Source organism: Orcinus orca, chromosome 2 (genome assembly GCF_937001465.1).
Source record: "Orcinus orca chromosome 2, mOrcOrc1.1, whole genome shotgun sequence".
Lineage (NCBI taxonomy): Eukaryota > Metazoa > Chordata > Mammalia > Artiodactyla > Delphinidae > Orcinus > Orcinus orca.
In genome coordinates this window covers 122,742,464-122,757,160 of record NC_064560.1, presented here as the reverse complement: position 1 = coordinate 122,757,160, position 14,697 = coordinate 122,742,464, and the positions used below count along the sequence as shown (strand labels likewise).

General features: G+C 38.7%; 1 protein-coding gene across 4 annotated transcripts; it reads right to left on the bottom strand.

The window, feature by feature from the left end:
• Nucleotides 1-292: 292 nt before the first annotated feature.
• On the bottom strand, nt 293-8,835 carry ZNF770 (zinc finger protein 770). Of its 4 annotated transcripts, XM_033435849.2 has the most exons (3): nt 8,712-8,821; nt 5,885-5,972; nt 293-4,609 (listed from the first exon to the last, which is right to left on the bottom strand). In XM_033435849.2, exon 3 carries the CDS (start codon nt 4,551-4,553, stop codon nt 2,472-2,474), a length of 2,082 nt encoding a protein of 693 aa, XP_033291740.1. In that variant the 5' UTR covers nt 4,554-4,609; nt 5,885-5,972; nt 8,712-8,821; the 3' UTR covers nt 293-2,471. The 4 variants fall into 4 exon arrangements, with proteins under 4 accessions (XP_033291740.1, XP_004274075.2, XP_033291742.1 ...); XM_004274027.4 differs by lacking the exon at nt 5,885-5,972 and having other exon boundaries at nt 8,712-8,835; XM_033435851.2 differs by lacking the exon at nt 5,885-5,972 and having other exon boundaries at nt 8,628-8,755.
• Between the last annotated feature and the right edge of the window lie 5,862 nt (nt 8,836-14,697).

Sequence of the window (14,697 nt, the reverse complement as noted above, 5' to 3'; positions counted from 1 at the left end):
TGGGCCCAGGAAAGTGTCTGGCAATCAGTACCTTGTTCCTGTATTATGTGATTTTCCCTTTTAAACAAGTTCAAACTGTGTAATTTGAAACTTTATTTTTAAAATATTCTAAAATTTGAATTTTTCAAGAATCACCATCTACTTTCCTTCAACACACATTTTGTCCTAATAGGCCCTATTGCAGTACAAAACAAGAAGCAATAATTTCACTAACTCAATCAAACTACTTCAGTAAATAATCATGCTACAGCCTGGAATTGCCCAAACAAAAATTCTTCTAATTTTCTTTACAGATATTTAAAAGTTTATTTTTTTCAGAAAACCAAAGCAATTGATTCAACAATAATAACAGTTCTAGCATGCAGCAAGTCATCATTTAACATCTAATGTTTAAACTTCTTATCATGGATGTATATAGTTTATCATGGATGTATACAGTTTATTTTCATTCCTATAAAGTTTCCACAGCTTGTAGTGATAATAAAAGTAAATAAGTATTTCGTTACAGGTACTTCAAATAGCACTACAGTACCTCTTCGACAAAATTTTTACAATATTCCAACTTTCAATATGAAACAGCTTAAAAAGGCATGGGCCAAAAAAAAAAATGTATAGTAGTATCACTTAGGCAAATAAAGTCTAATAATCATACAAGCACAACACTGTTAGGATTCTCCTGTTAGGGTTGGGAAAGGAGTATATGAGACATTTACTTCAAATAAAATTACATAAATAGCTTAGGAAAATTCCCAAATATATAATTTCAGACATATTAAAGAAAAAAACCCTTTATTCTTGGAAAACATGAACTAGTTATCCCTTGCTTTTATGTAACAGATGTGTTCTTAAATAGTTCTGTGTAAAGCAAATTTTATAAAACATCACCTTGTTTGCACTGGAGGAACACATCTCAAGGAAACATAAGAGAAATTATTCTTTAAAACACGATTCTCCTGCACATTTGTACATCGTTGGGCTTTTATCTGTACTGTTAAGTTTAATCTCTATGAATTAAACCCAAGTTTCTCAAAATTCACTTGTAAAAGCAGACTGACTTCTCCTCCCCGCCCCCCACAAAGACAATTATTACAGTACAATGTAAAATTGTTCCTTTATCCATTCTCAGTAGAGGGCTTGTCACTACATATATGAGAGTGCTAGGATAAATACCCACCTGTTCTTTTCACCTTAGAAAGATAATGGTTACTTTCTCTTATTGCTAGGAAATGTCATTCTTAAAGATTTTATTAAAAATGGCAAATGTGAAGGACAATGTGTGATTACAAGCCTTTTACAGTTTGACTAAATATTCCCCAAATCATGACAGTACTGTTTAGAATGATACTCTCAATTCCATAAGCATCTTATTCCTATACGGGATTACCTTACTAACTAAAGTAACAATTTACTAATGATCAAAATAACATTCTTTAGCATTAGAATCTTGCAAAAAAACAGGAATAAAAAATAGAACTAGACCTAGTCACTGCCGTTTGATCAAACTTAATAGAATATTTAGTTTAGTCATAGGACCACTCAAAGAGGTATAAAGAAAGTTTTGCTAAGGTGAATGTAAAAGTCTTATGGAGATGCAGATCTACAGGTGAGTCTTAAGTCTACAACTACTGCTATCAATCATTAATAAGCATGTAGATGAATTGCATTCATTCCTCTGAAAAGATGGCACTGCGTACATATCATCAAAAAGATTATGACACTTGAACATTATTCCTGACAAATAAACATGGTAAATGTATACAGGTGCATCCTAGCCTCTCTCCTACTTGTACATTTTGGGGGTAAAGATAACAGCAGGCTGGGCAAAAAAACAATTCAAATCACCTATAGAATAGGAGGGTAAGCTGCCGTAGTCCTAAGAATAAACAGCTTGGAAAAGAACAATGAAAATAATGCTATTATTTTCTCATCCACTTTCACTTTTATTGCCTTTATATTTTTTAGCTTATAAGAAAAAATTTTGCAATGGAATTTGAACCATAGGTGTAAAATACATGAAATAATATAGTGGGGCTATCTGTAGCGGCCAAAACCCAATTTTTGCCTCTCAGTCTTTTGAGCATATATAAAAGGAGATGGCGTGTCTTAAGGAATAATTCCTTTAAAAATGAGGCTGAATTATTTGTACTACATCATGGATTTACAACATTTTCAATACAGCCAAAGTGTATGTTAAAATAAAACAAATACTTGCTTTATGGCATCAAATCATGTTCTTCCCCCTAAAAATTAATTTGGCTGTTCCTAAAACATATTACATTTCTATGTATCTTACCTCTGACTATGCAGACAAGCAACTGCCTATGAAATCATTCAATCTAATGCAGGCCTTTTGATAAAAATACATTATAAATGATAGAGGCTAAAGAGCAAGGTCACCAGAAAGACCACACATGTGTTGGTGGGTCTGTCAATTACATAACTGAATTTAAGACAACCATTTTCTCTTGTGGTCATTCCTTAAAGTGAGTAAGTTGATGTCTCTTCCAGTGAGGAGCCTGTCTGAATGTTTTGCCACAAACTGAGCATTCAAATGGCTTCTGCCCTGCGTGAATTAGATAGTGTCTTTCCAGTTTAGATGGGGATCTAAAACTTTTAGAACAAACACTGCATTGGTAAAGAAGGCCATCATTCCTCTCAGTACGCCCTGAATAACTACAACAATGACTATGATGGCTCTGCTCTGATTCCAGAAGTGCACTAGAAAGACAGGGCTGCCTGTTCCTATAGGGGGTACCAAGAATGAAATCCTCTGATTCTGCCTTCACTTTTATTTCTGATGTTTGATCTGACTCTGAGACCTCGTATTTTTGAAAACCAAGAGTCTGACATTGCTGGGAAGCACTATAGTTAACATTATCACCTTGATGAATGAAAAGTTTGTTCAAATTTTCCAATTCTACTTGGCAAAGAGATTTTCTATATGGAATCTTATCAATATGAGTTAATTTATGTCTTTTCAGGTGAGCTGACTGTCTAAAAGATTTCCCACAAACATTACAGCCAAAAGGCCTCTGTCCAGTATGAATTAAATAGTGTCTTTGTAGTTTAGATACAGAAGGAAACACTTTCTCACATTTGTCACAAGGACACATCTTATGTCCAGTATAGATGTTTTCATTTGTAACTGAAAAACCACACTGAAGCACTTCACAGTTTTCAAAGAATTCCTCACCTGATGAACCATAGATAGATACATCTTTATTATTCACAGAATTATCCATAGTTAACATGTTCTCTGGTGTAAGAATACCTTTTACGTTTTTTCCCATATTTTGGCTCTGGAAGTGCTTTTGCCAAGAAAATGGCAAAGTCAACGTTTTCTTCTTTTTATTGCCAACTGTCTTATATGTTCCATGCTTGCCAAGAGAACCCATAAATGTTCTCTGGGTTTGTTCAGGGCTCTGCTCACCGGAAACAAGTTCACAATTTTTCAAGAAACTGTTTTTAAATACTTTTTTCTCAGATCGAAAATTATCTAATTTTTTACCCCCAGCTCGTTTAAGCTTAGCCAATATTTTTTTAACAATGGTTTTATAGTTGTAGCTTCTTTTGAGCCTGCTTGGAATTTTGCCACTTCTGGCAGGAAAACACTTGTGTCCATTGAGAATCTGCTCTGATTCAAAACATTCTTCACACTCTGGACATTGAAAAGGGACAATATAAATAGAGTGGACATCAAGTTGATTATTCTCCTCAGATTCATGTATATCACCGTTTTCAAAACTATCCTGCTTTGCATTTAACTTATTAGGCAGGGGCCCTGATTCTGGACTCTTCACCTTTAATGAAAGAGTCTGAAAAGTCTTATTCCTGGCATGGATTTGTTTATGCTTCAGCAGTTTGCTTTGAATCTTAAATCCTTTTTGACAAAAACAACATTGAAAAGGTCTTTCCTCTGAATGTGTGAGTTGGTGGATTTTTAAGTGAGTTGACTGTCGAAAAGATTTACTGCACAGGACACATTTAAAAGGCCTCTGACCAGTATGAATAAGTGCGTGCCTATCAAGTTTTGACTGTGAGGGGAACAGCTTGCCACAGATTGTACACGCGTGAATGTTCTTTTTTTTCTTTGTAGGGCTGTGTGTAGGATCAGACTTGGAGCACGGGTGTAATGCCCATCTCTCCTCTGTGGTAAGAGCATGATACATTCCATACACTGGCTTTTCTTGCTTGGCCTCCAGCAGTCTTCTGACCTGTTTAACATCATTCTGGTAAGTTTCATTGTGAAGCTGTTGGTGCTTCACGAATGTCTTCAGATTCTTAAAGTGGCGTGGACAAATACTACATTTAAAAGGCAGATTATGAGTTAGTTGATGTCGTTCCAGATGAACTAGTTGTCTAAAGGTTTTATGACACACATCACATTCAAATGGCTTTTGACCAGTATGAATGAGATAATGCCTCGCTAATTTTGAGGGTGTTTCAAAATGCTTGAAGCAAATATTGCAAATATATGGCCTGTTTCTAGGTAGTTTGTTGGCTACTACACACTGTTGAATCTTTAGCATTTTAAAATTGGTTTCAGCCATCATATTCTTCAGTAATATACTCTGATGAGCTCCATAGTGTTCTTACACTCCACAGATGTCTAAAAATTAAAAATAAAAATGTATTAATTAAAAATTACTTATTCATATGAAAAGAAATAATTTAACCTGTTCTTTGGCTAAAGGTATTAAAGGCAATAGGGAACCTCAACTCTTCCTGTGTCTAAAAGTAAGTTAGGGCTTCCCTGGTGGTGCAGTGGTTGACAGTCCGCCTGCCAATGCAGGGGACACGGGTTCGTGCCCCGGTCCGGGAGGATCCCACATGCCACGGAGTGGCTGGGCCCGTGAGCCATGGCCGCTGAGCCTGCACGTCCGGAGCCTGTGCTCCGCAACGGGAGAGGCCACAACAGTGAGAGTCCCGCTTAGATACTTTAGAATCATTAAACTAATTTCACTCATACAGAGAAATGAGAAGTCTTTAAAAGAAATACTTAAAAATGTATATAATTTTAAGCTATATTTCTAATTAATTGAGATGATACATTAAAAGGGGACTGAGTTGAATTTCTTAACATTAAATAAATCTTTTAATTCTAATTTTCCTAGTCCACTATTAAGTAGATTTGTCATTTTTCAAAAATTGGGCTAGAAAGATAAAGAGTGTAAGAAATAAAATATAATACTAAAATTAAGACATATCTGCATTCAATTATAGCATACCTTGGACATGATCTGAGAATGGAATGTTTTAGTTATCAAAATTCTTAGCCACATCATTAGCAATATTTACTCTCAGTTACTTCTTTGGACCAACAAAGATAACATAAACAACTGGGAGAAAATGTCCCAGAAAACCTGGATTCTAGTCCCAGATTTGCCATCATATGAACTTGGTGGCAAGAAGAAGGAAATATAGATTCCTCATCTCTAAATCAGGGAAAATGCCTCCTGGCCTGCCTACCACATTGAGTTGTTGTGAGAATCAATGGAGATAATGCACCTAAATGTGTTGGAAAACTGAAGCAATGTATAAATGTAAGGTATTATTTAGCTCAACACTAATCAAATTTAAAAACTTTATCCTTATCTACTTAATATCATTTTTAGGGTTTCTAACTAAGAGATAAACACACTAAACAAACATTTCTTTTTATTTCTCCTTTCCACTTTGTTGTAGAAGTCCTAAAAGACAAGTACAGAGGCAATGAGGTTGACACACTGGCTACTTATATACTTATCTATGGCTAAGTAATTGAAAGTCTGAGTGTAGTTTACTTTTCAGGCAGTAGAATAAAAAGGTCATTTTGGTCTCAGTTAATATAAAGATAAAGATATTTTCCCTAATATACCTCTGTAGGACACATGCAAAAGCTTACCAGGAACTTTCTCAACCATTTTATACCCTGTCTTCTCCTAACTGAAAAGCCAATTTTCTTCTCATCCTTCGTCTTCTACTGCATTTCCCTTAAATAAGGAAGCCAGAGATTAAAAAAAGCTGTGCCAGCTCTCTAATGTCGTATCTTCTAGTTGAGATCAGAGAGTTGATAAATCTACCAGAAACTCAGTGTTCTTTTGTCAGATGATTTAGTGAATATCCAACATATATGCTGTGTGCTATTATCTATTTTCTCCTAGAAGACACCTTAAACACAAAATCACAAACACACCCACTGTGGTTCTCTTCAGGAATCTGATTTAAAAACAGAAAAAAAAATTCATTTATTGAGCAAATTATCTTCTAGTTGTTTTATCATAGTGGTTTTCAAACTGCATGTCACTACCCATTAGTGGATTGTGCAATCACTTTAGTGGGTCATGATCAGCATTTTTGTTTAATAGAGTAGAAAATATCAGATTGCATAACATATGGTAAGGATAAATACTGTTTCGTGAAACTTCTATAGGAGGAGGTAAAAACCTGTGAAACCTGTTCCTGGCATACCTCTTTCCACACTAGACAGAGGAACCTACAACAAATCAATCACTTTATTCAAAGTGGCAAGTAATCTATTAAGTAAGATTGGGGCCCATAGGATGAGACAGGATTACTAAGGATTATTAATTTTCTTCAACTGACCCATAGAACCCCAAAATATTTATCAGAAAAATCTAATTAGAGGCCAAAGGTAATATGCCACACAAATAATCTGACTGCAAGCCACTATATTAATGTATAAAATATACCATATAACCCAGATATCCCCGTTAGCAACAATCAGCTGTTGATGCTGTTACTATGCACTTTCACAACACTGAGTTAGAGAAATTACAGGTGAATGTACTCCAAATCCCTAAAATGCTAACACAGCAGCAGTTACGAGGATTAAAATTAAGTGAATTGCCAAGAACTTGGCAATTTATTTAATTCCCATCAGGCAAAATCAGGTGTTGAGGTGTCAATTAGGACAATGAGCCAAACTGCAAGTAATAAGTCTTTATTCACTTACTGCCACAGTGCAAGCAAGAGGCTAAAAAAGTACTGGTTCCCCAGTGGTCGATTAAATGGAACACTAGGTGAGGGTTAGGTGGATGCAATGCACAATCATCTCTCTGCAAAGGAGGCTGGAACAAAAGGTTTCTGCCTCTATGGACCTGTGGGCCAGGGGAGGAGGAAGGAAGAGCTACAAGTGGAATGGTCCTGGGTCAAAATGGAGAAAAGTACCTCAGTCAAGGCTGCCCCCTCCACCTTCCCTCCCTTTGCAATAAGGAGGTATTGGTGGAGGCACCTGGGAAGTACCTCGGCCAAGGCCCTCAGAATGGAAGTACCTGAGCCAGGAATGCAATACAGTATGAGCATGGCTAGTGGGAGGGAAGGGGTGAGTCCTTGACTGCAACTCCCTCCAGAAAACTGCAGTGCACTGGCCATGCCCAAATCTGGTGTGGCAAGAGCAGCTTCCCCCGAAGAGGCCAGCCAGGCCAAGCCACGCAATTGTCTATGGTTGGGCCTGAAAGATCACACATAGGATTCTGGCCTGTAGCCAGGGTCCTCAGCTCCTTTTGTGTATTTCTTCTTTCCTTTAATAGTTTCTTTGGAACGCTTGAAAAAAATCCCACACTAGAACCACACACATGACAACCATTTCTGATTGTAACAGGAATTGACTACCTATAGTTACTGTGCCAAAAAGAGACTATGGCTTATCAACTAACACTAGCACTAAGACCGGATACTATTGTCAGTTGCGTCCACACCATGTGGGAAAGCACTTACTGGAAGCCCTATATTGTTAGAATCACCGGTGGCAAGCAGTGATCTCATCTGCTATTTATAAGTGACAGCTAAGGGATCCCCAAGCTCCAAATGCAGTCCCACGCGTACTTAAGCATATGCACAGTAATTTGATAGAACTCCAAATCCCACTTCTACTGATTTCTCTGTGTTCTCAAATGACCTTTTTTGTCGGTCATATTTCAAAAACAAATCCAACAGCGTGTAATTTTTCCTATGTTAAAGTGAAAATAAAAGATGGTAAATCTCAATGGGTCAACCCCCAGATTACCTTGACTACAGCAAGATACACTCCGTTATAAAACTGTGAAAACTGATCTCAAAAAATTCCGATACTTCAAGGCCGAAAGCCTGTTGGTTTTCCAGTCTTAACAACACCATTAAAACGAGGTGAGGATATCACAAAAGTAAATGAACAAGAAACACAAGAACTGAGAGAAAGTTAGAGAACTTTCAGTTACGGAATAACCTCTGGCGACATTTATCACAGCCTTTCCCTCTCTGTAGCTTCTTCTGCCCCACTTCCCCCGGCCCCCTCTCTTGACCTTGAACCCTCACCTCTTCCTCTAAGAGGAATTGCACAGGACACAGACCCTGACAACTGGCCCTCGCCCTAATTGCCCACAACCAATAAGCACCTAGGAGTCGAGCCAGAGTTCAGAGACTGCAAAATCACACACCAGGAATGTAAAGGCAAGGATGAAAACTGCTTTGGCCACAGAGAGGGGGAAAAATGCCACATGTGATACGACCCACTGCAGGGGAAAGTATCGTTTTTTGCAATTCCTCTCAGAGATTCCCGCTCCCCATGAGCTGCAGTCAGAAGGCGGGGAAGTGGGAAAAGCAAAGGAGCTGAGGTCGTGGCGCCCCCGTTCTGGGTCCCCGGGCACCTTGGAGGGACCGAGGCAGGCCCGACCTTTCCCGGCGGGGTCGCTCCACCTCACACCTGGGTTCTTGAAATCCTCCTCACGCACCTGGAGCTGGCACGGGCCCGCGAGCCGCGCATCTCAAGGCCCAGGAGCCGCGAAGGCAGCGCGCACACGTCCTCAGGGCCGGCGCGGCGACGGGCTGAGTGCGCAGGCGCGGAGCTCGGAAGCGCCGCCGGACGCGGTCCGACTGGAAACAGGCTCCCTCCAACCCAGGGCCGCAGTCGCGTCGGCTAGCCTGCGAGTCTCAGAGGAAAAAGGGGCTCCAGAAGTGCGTGCCCCGGGGGGCTCACCCGGCCCGGCAATTGTGGGAAGAAGAGAATAGAGGAGTGAAGAAGGGTGCATTTTCCATCTCACCTCAGTCCTCGGCTAGGAAAACCACGTAGCCCTGACCAGTGGGCTCAAGGCCCTGCTGGAAACTGGTGAGCCCGCGTTCAAAGACCACTCTTCTAGTCCTCTCTAATGTCAGAGGGCCCATGGTAAACAAAACGCCATGTATCAGGGCCTTTCTGTGCCAGCCCTGTCCTGGGCACTCTGGACGTTGTCAGAATATAGCGCAGGGGTCAGGGACATGGGCTTTGCGGTCAGACATACCTGGGCTCCACTCACAGCTCTACCAATATCCTGATAGCCCCGGAACTTCTTAGCTTCTTTGAGCTTCATTCCGTCAGTATATTTTAGTTGTCTACAATGTACAAAGCCCTGTGCTCAGCTTCTGAGTTTCTTCAGATTTCTCTGACAGATGAAATGGATGTAAAGTGCTCAACATAGTGCCCGGTGCATAATAAACTCCCATATAGCTATCATTTATTAATTACTATTTTCAAATTAAATATAACAACTTTATGAAGTGATAGGATACCATTTTAAAATGAGGAAAATGAGACAGACGTTAAGGAACTTAACTTTGCACAGCTGATAAATGATGGAGGTGGGATCTGAACACAGGTAGTCCTGCGCTTTTAATTCACTACTGCTTCTCAGATTGTGGATATGTCAACATTTTATGTAGACACAATTAAGGGTTAAATGTTTAGTGCAGTTACAAACTAGGGTGGCACATTATTACTGAATAAGATGCTTGGGTATGTACTGAAGATTTTAAGTACAGAAGACATTAGAGAAGAATTTATTGTGGTTTTTGCAGGTTCTGAGTGTATATGTCTCAGCTTGAGATGAGAAAATGAGAACAAGTAACAAGCATATTTTTTCAACTGTAAGTATCTTTTTACATTACTTTTCAAGGACCATTGAAAACAAAAATTGTTATTTCTGATGTTGGTATATGCGCCTCTGTTTAAAAAGGGAGAAGTTGGGCCAATGAAAAGTCTATTTTCCATGTGATAACATGAGGAAATGGCTAATAGGAAATAAGCTTTTGCTTCTCACGAAACAACCTTGGAAGAGTCACATTTGGGAAAGGTTGAAACCCTTTCTTTCAACAGAAACAGAGATGGAGAGAGGAGGGGAAAAGCTTTATGTATCCTGAGTGCTAATCCCAGGGTGGGGATGCGGATTATTCAGAGTTGCTTCATTCTGCAGCTTCTCTTGGAAGCTCAGCTCAGTCAAACCAAGGAAACAGTTGCACCCATCACCAGCCACATAAGTCCTTAGGAGAGATATGTAGATCATGAGAGACTGTTACCTGAGGTTGGGGACCAATGGAGGGTGCATTACCTGCAAAACAGGTAGGCCTTTGCACCAAGAGCCTGAATATGGAGTGAGGAACACAAGTGGATAAGCTGTTATAAGATAGGCCACAAACCCTATCTTATAACCTCCCCCATTTACCCTGAGAGCTATCTCAGGAACTTTCTGGTAAAAAAAAAAAGGAGAAATTACTGTGAATAAGAGTCATCTGGAAGATTTCATTGAATAGGTGGGATTTGATTTGAACAGGGACTTAGTAATAGGTACAATATGAATAATAGAAAATGTGGGACAGGATAGAACATTGTAGGGAGATATGGTAGTAGTGACAAGGAAAACTAAAGGAATGGCTTGGTATACATTTGGGTTAGTATCTTACCTCTGCAACTTACTAGTGTGTGCCCTTAAAAGTTATTTAACCTTTTTAAACCTTATTTTCCTCATCTTTAAAATAAGGATATAATCAATCATTCATTTATTCAATGGCATATCATGTACCAAGCACAAAGGAGTCACTTCTAAGTACATACAAATGAAAGTGAGGCCCTTGATTTCAATGAAGTTTTCAGCTCAACATACAAAGAAGTACAATATGATAAGAGAAGTTACGTACAGGGAAGGAGAGAGAAGCAGGAATATCTAAATCTTCCTGGAGGCTTCAGGTAGAACTGGTTTTTGGGTTGAGGTTTTAATGATCCACGCACCCATCCATCCTACATATATTTTATGAAGCACTTTCTGTGTGCCAAGCCCGGTTCTAGGTAATGGAGATAGTAGTGGACAAATTAAAAAGTCAAAAATCCCTGTCTACCTAGAGATTATAGTTGATGTTTTATATATGCCTACTGAGGGTTACAGACAATAAGTTACATAAGTAAAATACATAATATGTTAGATATTGAAAGAACTGAGGAGAGAAAATAAGTATAGGAGAGGGCTATGAAAATTTGGGGGGAGAGGGCTTGCTGGCATTCTAGTAGATGGCCAGGGGTGACCTTTCTGAGAAGTTCTGTGATTTTTGAGTTGAGGCCTGATAGAAAGAGGGAACCATGCTCATGCTCCATGTTTAGAGAACCCACTGCTCACCAGGCACTTTGCAAGAAGCTGGGAAAGGCCTTAAATGCTTTGCAAAGGTTTTTGTCTTCTTTTTTTGTTGTTGTTATAAATTTATTTATTTTATTTATTTATTTTTGGCTGTGTTGGGTCTTCGCTGCTGTGCGTGGGCTTTCTCTAGTTGCGGCGAGCGGGGGCTACTCTTCGTTGTAGTGTGTGGGCTTCTCGTTGTGGTGGCTTCTCATTGCGGAGCACGGGCTCTAGGCGCACGGGCTTCAGTAGTTGCGGCGTGCGGGCTCAGTAGTTGTGGCTCACGGACTCTAGAGCACAGGCTCAGTAGTTGTGGTGTGCGGGCTTAGTTGCTCCGCGGCATGTGGGATCTTCCCGGACCAGGGATCAAACCTGTGTCCCCTGCATTGGCAGGTGGATTCTCAACCACTGCGCCACCAGGGAAGCCCCTCTTCTTCTTTTTTAATCCAGTAGGCAATGGAAAATTATTGAAGAATCTTGATCATAGGTAGGGCATGCTTAGATTTGTGTCTTAGAAAACTCACTCCGAAGTTATATGGATGATGAAATGGAGGAGGCAAAATTAGAATAGCCATGCTGTCATCTGGGGGCTTCCTCCTCCTTGAATATCTGGTTAACTTAGGTGAAAATCTAATTCTGTGGCATGTGACAGTCTTCATGATACCTGTGAGTTCTCACAGCTTGCTCCTAGTGTGTGTCTGTCCTCTGTAGTCCTTAACCTTTAGGGCTATCTCTATATTCAAACCATTGAATATAGAACTTATTCATCAAGTTCTAGAAAAACACTCACTCATAGTTGTGTGTGTGTGTGTGTGTGTGTCTAAATACTTTACTGAAGATTTAGGAGTCACTATGGGATGGGGCTTCAACTGAAAGTATGTGGGGCCTTGGGAGCAAGTCAACCGGTACCAAGCGCATTCAACATAATTGCATTTGAAAGGAGTTCACACTTTCAGCATCTGTCATGCCTTTTGGAATATTTTAAAGACAAATTTTGAAACTGAGTTTCTCTTTTTAATTTAAGTAGAGTTGATTTACATATTATATTAGTTTCAGGTATATAGTGTGGTGATTCAGTATTTTTACAGATTATACTCCATTAAGAGTTATTACAAGATAATGGCTAGAATTCCCTGTGCTATACATATATTCTTGTTGCTTATCTATTTTATACATAGTAGTTTGTGTCTCTTAATCCTATACCCCTAGTTTGCCCCTCCCTTCTTCCTCTCCCCTTTTGTAACCACTAGTTTGTTTTCTATATCTGTAAGTCTATTTCTGTTTTGCATATACGTTCATTTGTATTATTTCCTAGATTCCACATATAAGTGACTTCATACAGTATTTGTCTTTCTCTGTCTGACTTATTTCAGTAAGCATAATATTCTGTAGGTCCATTCATGTTGCTGCAAATGGTGGAATTTCATTCTTTTTTTAATGGCTGATTAGTATTCCATTGTGTGTACATGTGTGTGTGTATATATATATGTGTGTGTGTGTGTGTATATATTTTATATATATATATGCCACATCTTCTTTATTCATTTATCTTTTCATGGCACTTGGGTTGCTTCCATGTCTTGGCTATTGTAAATAGTGCTGCTATGATCATTGGGGTGTATGTATCTTTTCGAAGTATGGTTTTCTCTGGGTATATGCCCAGGAGTGGGATTGCTGGATCATATGGTAGTTCTATTTTTAGTTTTTTAAGGAACCTCCATACTGTTCTCCATAGTGGCTGTACCAATTTACATTCCTACCAGCAGTGTAAGAGGGTTCCCTTTTCTCCACACCTTGTCCAGCATTTACTGTTTGTACACATTTTGGTGATGGCTGCTTGTTTTTATCCAATGACAGACAGAATCTCAATCTTAATTTCAATCCCTCCCTCTCTCTCTGTTCTCTTGTGGTTACTCTCTTGCCTCCTTTTAATTAACTATTAGAAAACCTTGAATTTGAACCTTGTTTTTCCTGTAGGTAGAATGTGTTACCCAGGGTTTTCAGAACCTTAACTGGATAGCATGGTGAATATTTGTTTGAAGACATTTTTGCAACCCAGTTGTCCTCCTGTCATAAATTTGATTCTTGTGCCTGTCTCCTTGACTTTGATGTGTATGCCATGACCAAGCTTGTATCTCAGTCACTATCTTGGACTTTTAAGGGTAAGTCTAGTCAATTCTCAAAGCTTTTCTTATTTTTTTTGAATTTGCCTTGCAGTTAGTTCAGGTGTTGGTTTTATTTGACTTTATAGTTCTTCTCAGAAATTTTAAATCATTAAGCTCTACAAAATTTATGCGGTCAAGGACATGATCTGTCTTGGTCACCTCTGCATCCTCAGAGTCCAAAGCAGTACCAGGCATGTAACAGATGCACAGCAGATATTTGTTAATAAATGAATGCATGCCTGAATATTTACACAAAACTTTGGTGGGTTTTCTTAATTTTGTATTGGACTTTAAAAATTATTTCACTTTAAATTTGTGTTCTCTAAGAAAAAGCCAGAAATTGCATTTTAAAAGAAGATATTTGATTATACACAATTCTTCTTCTTTTGCTTTTATATAAAAAAATAAAAATACCAAGTACCTTCTTTATTTCTTTTAAAACCTGAAATTCTGTATACCCCAAGAATCTCTCTCTAAGCTTTTTTTCTATTTTAAATATAGTAGGATGTATATGTCAATCCTAATTTCCCAGTTTATTCCCCCCTTCCCCCCCAGTAACCATAGGTTTGTTTTCTACATCTGTAACTCTATTTCTTTTCTGTAAATAAATTCATTTGTACCATTTTCTAAGATTCCACATATAAATATCATATAATGTTTGTCTTTCTCTGTCTGACTTACTTCACTCAGTATGACAATCTCTCGGTCCATCCATGTTGCTGCAAAGGGCATTATTTCATTCTTTTTTATGTCTGAGTAGTAGTCCATTGTATATATATACCACATCTTCTTTGTCTGCTCCTCTGTTGATGGACATTTAGGTTATTTCCATGTCTTGGCTATTGTAAATAGTGCTGCAATGAACATTGGGGTGCATGTATCTTTTTGAATTATGGTTTTCTCCAGATATATACCCAGGAGTGGAATTGCTGAGTCATATGCTAATTCTCTTTTTTCAGTCTTTTGAGGAGCCTCCATACTGTTTTCCATAATGGTTGCACCAATTTACATTCCCATCAACAGTGTAGGAGGGTTCCCTTTTCTCTACATCCTCTCCAACATTTATTATTTGTAGAATTTTTGATGATAGCCATTCTGACAGGTGTGAAATGATATCTCATTGTTGCTTTTATTTG